General features: G+C 44.8%; 1 protein-coding gene across 1 annotated transcript; it reads left to right on the forward strand.

The window, feature by feature from the left end:
• The first annotated feature begins 1,926 nt into the window (after nt 1-1,926).
• On the forward strand, nt 1,927-5,760 carry LOC121008071 (hemoglobin subunit beta-2-like). Its single transcript, XM_040440360.1, has 3 exons — nt 1,927-2,018; nt 2,357-2,579; nt 5,632-5,760. The coding sequence occupies exons 1-3, from the start codon at nt 1,927-1,929 to the stop codon at nt 5,758-5,760; spliced, it is 444 nt and encodes a 147-aa protein (XP_040296294.1).
• Nucleotides 5,761-9,251: the final 3,491 nt, after the last annotated feature.

Genomic DNA, 9,251 nt, shown 5'->3' on the forward strand with positions numbered 1-9,251 from the left:
TTTCTTTTTTATTTTACAGCATTCACTGTATGGGATAAATTACACGATAATTGTACAGCTTGGGTCATCACAGATGCAGTGATACCAAATATGTGCAGAGATTAATTTTTTTCTATTGAAAAGCATTTTTTCAATGGAAAAAGGTGTGTTTTTAACTTGTAGATTTTTGAAATAAATTTTAATTATTCCTTTTGTTAACCATTTATTTATTACCTACTACTTACTGTATGTAGTACAGTGTATTATGCTTTCAGAAGCATACAATCTATTGGGTTGTGCCTCTGGCATGGCCTAATAGGGCATATACACAGGGCAGACCTGAGGTCCTTCATTGGACCATCGGCTGCCTTTTACAGACATTAGCACCCCACAAATTAATGGGTGCTGTGGTCTATTGTGAGGGCCTGAACGGATCCTATGCATGGAGATTGAGGGAGCTGTTCAGATCCTGTGGAAACCTCAGGTCTTCTGAAGGATCAGAGGCCTGCCATAGCAATGTGTCAGGGCTTCTTAGGAACATAGTAAATATCCCATACACTTTAATGGTAATTCATTGTAGTCTATAAGAGATAAATATTAATATTCAAATCACCACCTTTCCGCATATTAAAAATAAACAATAAAAAATAAAGATCATTGCCATGTCCCAAAATGGTCATACTATTAATATATACATATAAATATCCGGGGGCGGACTGGGAACTTAAAGTGGCCCTGGAAAAAAAAACTAAAATTGGCCCCATTTTGTAGGCAGGTCCAAATTTACAGAAGGCGGGGCAACACAAGTAGGCGGGGTCAACAATACCATAATGCAAAATACCATCCCAGCAGAACCAAATAACATAGTGTAACACAAAATATTTCCCCAAAATCTGGCCCTCTGTGGTGGCCATCAATAGCTACCATCTTCTGTCCTCCTCCTCCAGTTGTCTATGGAGCGGGGGGCTTAGGAGGTAAGTTGCGGGGCACAGCAGTTGAATTCAGGAGGGCATGTTCGGTCACTGGCCAGGTACATGATTACCTGATTCTCACAGCGTTAATTATTGTTGAGAGCTAATTATGGCAGAGAGAAGGACTTGGGTGGCCCCCTGGTGGCATCGGACCACCGGGAAATTTCCCTGTAGTGTGTATGGCCAACCACCCCTGTATATATCTCATACGGTGAATAACATAATGGAAAAATCATCAAAATGGCTAATTTGCCATTTTTTTGTTGCTTTACTCTTCCCGAAATATTTGAACAAAAAGTGATCAAAAAATCATTCACATTCCCAAATAGTATCAATCAAAACTAGTGATTGCCACACAACAAATAAGCCCTCACACATCTCTGTAGACGAAAATCCAGATTAAAAATGTATTGGGGTATTTAGGTATTAAAACACAAGAAATGTCGTACAATATAAATGCTGTATGGCAGTAATCATACTGACCCATATAATGAAGGTTACATGTCACTTTCACCACATAAAAATTAAACCTTTAAAACGATGGTGGAATTATATTTTTTTTCCAGTTCCACCCCATTTGGAATTTTTTTTCCAGCTTCCCACTACGTTGCCTGCAGTGTTAAATGGTGCCCTTAGAAGGTGAACTGTCCTGAAAAAAGCAAGTCCACATATGAAAATGCAATAACGTAAAATAGCTCTGTCCTTAACTGGTTAAGATCATGAGGTAAGCAAATGTTGCTCTTATTTTTAATATTCTTTACTAAAACGTGGAGAGATGGGTTTTTATCTTAACATAAAGTGGTCAGCAGTGAATTGTCCAGCCTCATCATTTCTCTGGATCACTGGAGGATGACACAGCAGAAATGTACATGGGTGGACTGCAGGAAGGTCACTATAAAAAAGGTCTCCTAGTGTCCAGGATTCACAACAGACTTCTAGAGATTCCTCTCTAACAAACTACAACCCAACAGCAACAATGGTGCACTGGACTGCTGAGGAGAGAGCTGCCATTACCTCCACCTGGGCCAAGGTTAATGTTGAACAGGATGGTCATGATGCCCTGACTAGGTAAGGTCATGCATATGTCATAGGCCTCATGTAGACCACCGTATTTTGTATCCGTGTCTGTTCTGCATATTTTTCAGATTGCACACAGACCCTTTCATATCAATGGGTATAGTACATGTCCTATTCTTGTCTGTTTTGTGGACATGAATAGTAATTTCTAGTAATGGGAGTGAGAAAAGTGTGGATTTGACACAGGTGTCCATATTTTGCAGACTAGTCATACGTGAAATACAATACAGACATGGTCGTGTGCATGAGGCCTGATATGTATTGTGCTACTCTACCTATCTGTATATATATTTTTATTTCTTTATATATGATGTATGCATTCTTTATAGGCTGCTGGTCGTGTACCCCTGGACCCAGAGATACTTCAGCAGCTTTGGAAACCTGTCCAACGTCACCGCCATCTCTGGCAACGCCAAGGTGAAGGCTCATGGCAAGAAGGTGCTCACAGCTGTTGGCAATGCCATCCAACATTTGGATGATGTGAAACATTACCTGCATGACCTCAGCAAGTCCCATGCCCAGGAGCTCCATGTGGACCCCGAGAACTTCAAGGTACAGCAGGCAACGCAATTATATTATTATACTAGATTCTTTTCTATCTTCATTCAGCAGGACCTTTGCTGATGTCACCGCGCTCACCACATGGTGAGCGCGATGACATCAGCGAAGGTCCTTTTGCAGGTCCTTTAAGAAGAACAAAGAAGAGGATCCCGGCTGAGTGATCAAGTGGATGAGGTGAGTAATGTGTTTCTTATTGTTTTACCCTCAATTGACATTTGACTTTGCATTCTGTATTAAAGGATGCTATTATTTTCCATTCTAACCATGTTATAATGGAAAATAATAAAGTAAATCAGCTGTTCCAGGCTGCCGTGGCACTGGGATCTGACGATGTACAGATCAGGAGGCTCCGGTGTATAGTGTATACCACCAGCATACCGAACCTCACGTTCACCTTCTGCTCCCAGCTCTGTACACTGCACAATCTCCAGCACTGCAGCAGCAGCCTGAAACAGCTGATTACTGGGGCTTCCGGATGTCAAACTCCCACCAATCTGATATTGGTGACCTATCCAGCAGATAGGTCATCAATATTTGTAGCATGGAGAACCCCTTTAATGTGTTTAACCTCTAGTGACCAGCCTGTTTTGGGCCTTAAAGGGGTTGTCTCACTTCAGCAAATGGCATTTATCATGTAGAGAAAGTTACTACAAGGCACTTACTAATGTACTGTGATTGTCCATATTGCCTCCTTTGCTGGCTGGATTACATTTTTCTTCACATTATACACTGCTTGTTTCCATGGTTAAGAACACCCTGCAATCCAGCAGTGGGGGGTCGTGCTTGCTCACTATAGGAAAAAGTGCTGGACTTTGAGCACTCTCGTGGTCCCAGCCACCAGATAGACCTGTGCTTTTTCCTATAGTGTGTAAGCATGGTCACCACTGATGGATTACAGGGTGGTCGTAACCATGGAAACGAGCAGTGTATAATGTGATCAAGACAGCAAAGGAGGCAATATGGACAATACGAAAAAACTTTTTTTGAATGGAAAAAGGTGTATTTTTTCAAACTTGTAATTTTTTTAATTTAATAAAACTTCTTTATTTACTTTTTTAACTATTTAACAGTCCCACAAGGGGACTTTAATAGGCAATCTTTTGATCTCTTCTATAATTCTCTTGTACTGCTTAAGCAGTGCTATACTGACAGTCACCAGCACAGGCTGCGCCAGAGAGGCATGGCCAGTTAGGATACACTACAGGCAGGTCTGGGCCTTAATTAGGCTTCAGACTGCTGTGCACAGGCATCGGCACCCTGCAATGTCATTTGTGGGGTGTCAATGCGAGACAGAGGGAGTCCGCTCCCTCTGTATAAGGCCTCTTGCACGCAAACGTACAGTATTTTCTTTCATTGTCCATTAAGTTTTTTTTGCAGACCGTATGAGGAACCATTCACTTCAATGGTTCCTCAAAAAAAAAACGGAAGGTACTCCGTGTGCATTCCGTTTCCGTATGTCCGTATTTCCGTTCCACAAAATAATAGAACACGCATTATGGACAAGGATAGTACTGTTCTATTAGGGGCCAGCTGTTCTGTTCTGCAAAATACGGAATGCACACGGATGTCATCCGTATTTTTTGCGGATCCATTTTTTGCGGACCGCAAAATACATACGGTCGTGTACAAAAGGCCTAACACATATGCTACTGTCACTATTGGCCACTGCATCTGAGGCACCTCTGTTGGTACAGGCTTTAGAGAAGGAGGCTCTAATATGAGAGCCCCTGGTCTCCGCTGCACAGAAGACTTGGGCAGAGCTTAGACTGGGCTGCCATAAAAAGGTGGTGGCCAAGCCTAAGGGCCCTTAGTTACTGTCATAAAAAGGCATATTGGTGGTCACTAAGGGGTTAGTAAACTAGTAACATTCTAACAGTTAAACCAGTCATTACATATATATATATGTTTACTCAGGGCAGTCTTTAATGCAGGGCAAAAGGGGCAGCTGCCCGAGGCCCAGTTGCTCCTGGGGGACCCAAGTCAGCTGCCTCTTGAACCCCGCTGGTCACTGGAGGACCTTTCATGGGTCCATACTTTATTAACTAAGTACCAGGACATGTAGGGCATACATGGGGGATGTCCCTGCACTTACTATTATTTATTGGGCCGCTGTGGCCCCCGTTACATTCTCCTGCACTGTATGCTAAGTAACAGCATCAGAACACCAGGGAGGAGACATCAGCTTTTCTCCCTGGGCGTTCCTTCTCCCTGGCTGTAGCGCTGTCCAATCGCAGCGCAGAACGTCACAGCCAGGGAGAAGGAACGCCCAGGGAGAAAAGCTGATGTCTCCTCCCTGGTGTTCCAATGCTGTTTTCTTAGCATACAGCGTGGGAGAATATAACTGGGGCCACAGCGGCCCAACGGAGCGGTGCCCAGAAATAATAGTAAGTGCAGGGACATCCCCCATGTCCTGGTACTTAGTTAATAAAGTATGGACCGGTCGCCGGAACTCTGGCAATCCAGACGCAAACAGATGCATTAATCAGACGGATCCGGATGCAGATCCGTCTGACAAATGCATTGAAATACCGGATCCGTTTCTCCGGTGTCACCCGGCAAGTGACCAGGTATTAATCTTTTTTCACAGATTTAAAGGTCTGCGCATGCGGGGACCAGAAGAACGGGTCTGTCAAAGCAGAGATTTCAATGGAAATTAATGCCGACTCCGGCATTCTGGCAAGTGTTTAGGATTTTTGGCCGGAGAGAAAAATGCAGCATGCTGCGGTATTTTCTCCGGCTAAAAAACGCAAGAGGGACTGAACTGATGCATCCTGAATGGAATGCTCTCCATTCAGAATGCATTAGGATAAAACTGATAATTTTTTTTACGGTATTGAGCCCCTAGGACGGAACTCAATGCCGGAAAAGAAAAACGCTAGTGTGAAAGTACCCTAAAAAGTTAACAATCCTCAACAATAACTAGCTTATGAGATGGAATTTACACCGCCATTGTAGTGTGCAAAACTGGCATAATTTTAAAGTCTAACATATTCCTATAACTATTGGCCTAGTTTCCACTTATTGTTTTATTCTTCTTTCACAGCGCCTTGGAGAAGTTTTGGTCATCGTCTTGGCCTCCAAGCTGGGATCTGCATTCACCCCTCAGGTCCAGGCTGCCTGGGAGAAGTTCATCAACGTCTTGGTGGCTGCCCTGAGCCAAGGCTATTTCTAAATCAACATGACATTGTTTATTACTAATAATTTTGTCTCATTGAATGGAAAATAAAAAAATATTTATAACTCAATATGTGGCTGCGGTAATGCAACGACCTGCAGGGGGAATGCTGTGAGGAGGACTGGAGTGGTGGTGGTGGTCAAAAGGATGGATGCAGTACATGTTCATGGTGGCGTTCCCCACACTGACACTCCCTGGGTTTGTGGAGTGGTTGGAGGAGCTCAACACTTCTTCCCCTCAGGGCACACCCTGAACTTAGGGATCCTCCTTGATGGTAGCCAGGATGCCCTTGATGTTGGTTGTGTGGGTAGCTAGGTGCAAGGCAGGAAGACAGGATAATTGCAAGGCACCAGCAAATGGATGGTGGACTCAAAGATCAGACCCGTTTGGTTGCTATAAAATAAAGTCATTTATCTTTACTGAATAGACAATGGGACTAGTAGTACAGACAAAGGCTCAGTTCTGAAATGTATTACAGCGTAGAATCTCCCCAATAGCTGTGTATAGGCATAAGTAAGGGTTCATTCACACGACTGTATTTTCAATCCGCATCCAATCCCTTCCAGACCCATTCATTTTAATTGGGGTGCAAAAGATGAGGACAGCACACTGTGTGCTGTCTGCATCCGTCCGTTCCGCGGCCCCACAAAAAAAAAATAAAAAAATTTAAGAACATGTCCTATTCTTATCCATATTGCGGACAAGAATAGGCATTTCTAACATGAGGCAAGATGCGCTGATCCACAAAATACAGAATGCACACGGCTGGTATCTATGTTTTGTAAATTTGCAATTTGCTGACTGTAAAATGGATTTGGTCATGTGAATGCCCCCTAAGTTCACTTTTCAATCTTTTCAAATAGCCACAAGTGCGCAGATCTGTTCTCATTAACTCTTTCTGCAATTCCCAGACTGCAGGGTGCAGATGCAAGTTCCGGACCGCCAGTCTGTCTCAGTGTGGTGAGTGCTGAAGCAATATACCCTTTTCCACTGCAGTTATAAGAATAAATAAGGTATAATACAAAAGGAAACTCATGTCCGGCAGGCCAATTGAAAGCCACACACCACCGCACACTCTAGCAGAGAGGGAATCCAACAGATAGACAGGCAGCACTCGGGATTAAAACCTATGTCTCATTTCAATCACAAGATCTTAATAATGCCATGCATACACAGTTTAAATAGTCTGCTTTTCTCCCCAGGTCGCGGGTGTGTGAATACACGACTGTTGAATTAAAGGAGTTGCCGGTTCAGAGCTGAACCCGGCCATAACCTCATCTTCACTCATTAGGCATGTATGAATGGAGAATCCGAGCATTTCTTGTGCAGGGCAAGGTCTGTTTTGTTTTCTTCCCCACTATACTAGGCGGAGGCAGTAGCAGTGACATCCTGGTGACACCTCTGGCACAAATGGGCAGTCTATAGTGCTGCCTTAGGCTCTAAAACAGCCTAGGGCAGCGCTATAAGACCGTCCAATTTGTATCAACATTTATCTACTCTTCTATTGATACATTTTTTTATATCTTTTCCATCTCTTGACTAAGCAACAATTACAGCAAGGTTTGACCGGACTATAGGGTCACGTTAATGTATATTCTGTGTTTTTATTATTATCCCAATGCAGCTTGTCATGGGCACCAACATACTAAGTAAGGCTTTGTTCCATGTAGTCTGATGCCAGTCTCGCTGTGTATCTTCACTCTCTCTTTACATTTACCCCTGGGGAAGGGACCTCCTGGTGGCCACCCGAGTTTAGGGAGGTCCCCCCCCCTTCCCCCACCTTTGTGTGGGTTACTCCTGACCCCCATTTGGCAGGTGCAGACTAGGGTTAATGCGGGGTTAATGCTGGGATCTGGTTTAGGGGTGAGGAGGCGGGTGTCCAGCAGAACATATAAGCCACTGTCCCGCCTCTTCTCTCCCCCTTTGAGCGGAAGCGCTGTGTCCCTCCCTGGAAGTTGGCAGTTAGGTTTCTTCTTTTCAATTTGTGGTTTTGTATGTGGTGCGGTTGGAATCTTTAAGTAGGCAAGGTGCCTGGTTGAATTTGTAAGTCACAGCTGGCGGCAGGTTAATACAACGGAGAGGTGTTGGAGGAAAATGGGCGGAACTGGCAGAATGCACAGTGCTGAGGTTTATGGTTTTGCCGTTTAAATAATTAGCTGTGGCCGATTACTACCCAACAACAATAAAGTGGTTAAAAGAGGAACAGTGTCAGTGTCCTTATTGAAGGGGTTTCTAAGTATTGGTGAGGGGCCAGTAGGAGGATGGAGTTTCAACCACCCCCCCTTCCCCCTTTCCTGATTATAACAACAGTCTTCACCAAGATGTCACTCCAGGTCTTTATCACTTTTATCCTGTTCCGTGACAGTTTTCTTCTTGCTTGCTGTAATGCAAGGCACCAACGAAACAGACCAGTGTAGATGAAGCAAGAGGTTTATTCAAAAGAAAATAAACAAAGTCCAGGCAAACTTCACTGGTAACAAATAACAGGAATACGAAAATGAGGGGAAGCCAGGTGTAGTCCCAATCCGTGTTTTACATCACTGTGCACACTTGCCAGATGAAAGGATGGGTCACGGAGGATTCCGGATCCTGGGTCCCACTGGGAAGGAGTCCAGGTAACCTTCAGTCACTAGCACAAGTATATAAGACCTGTATCTGGAAAGGGAAGGATAACAGTGGGCAGTGACCGATCGGGGAGACCACCTTTTATGTGCTTGCTAACAAATCCCAGGGCGCCAAGTGTCCACTCCCCATAGGTCATGAATCTGCCCTACACCTGTGTACAAGGCCTTAGTCGGTCATTGGCCAATTAGACCAACGCCAGCCCCCTAATCTACTTTGAATTTGTGGCCAGGTGCTATTCCCATCACTGGTCAGCGAAGCGCAGACGCGCGACCGTGCATCCCCTTGCGGACCTCTTCTTGAGTGAACACACGGATGCCCGACAGGCTCAGCGAGAGTATGCGAGCGCATCGACATGGACACCGAAGTGGAATCTGCAAGAGTTACTGGAGACAAGCCCGGCCGCGGCGTACTGCCACTAGCCTGACCAACCTGTCCCCGAGACCCCAGCGGTCTTCCCCTCCGGCGCACATGCGAACGCATCCCCGCATCGGTTTGCAAAGGGGTCGGATCTGATGTATCAGTGGAGACACGCGTAACCTGTCCCGCCACTCCACGAGGACCCTTTTTGGTCACACCGGAGTGCGAGACAGGTGAGCATCTTACACTTGCCTGTTAGGCCTCTTTCACACGGGCGTTGCGGGAAAAGGTGCGGGTGCGTTGCGGGAACATGCGCGATTTTTCTGCGCGAGTGCAAAACATTGTCGTGCGTTTTGCACGCGCGTGAGAAAAATCGGCATGTTTGGTACCCAAACCTGAACTTCTTCACAGAAGTTCGGGCTTGGGATCGGTGTTCTGTAGATTGTATTATTTCCCCTTATAACATGGTTATAAGAGAAAATAATAGCATTCTGAATGCAGAATGC

Source organism: Bufo bufo, chromosome 7, assembly GCF_905171765.1.
Source record: "Bufo bufo chromosome 7, aBufBuf1.1, whole genome shotgun sequence".
NCBI classification, from domain to species: Eukaryota; Metazoa; Chordata; class Amphibia; order Anura; family Bufonidae; genus Bufo; species Bufo bufo.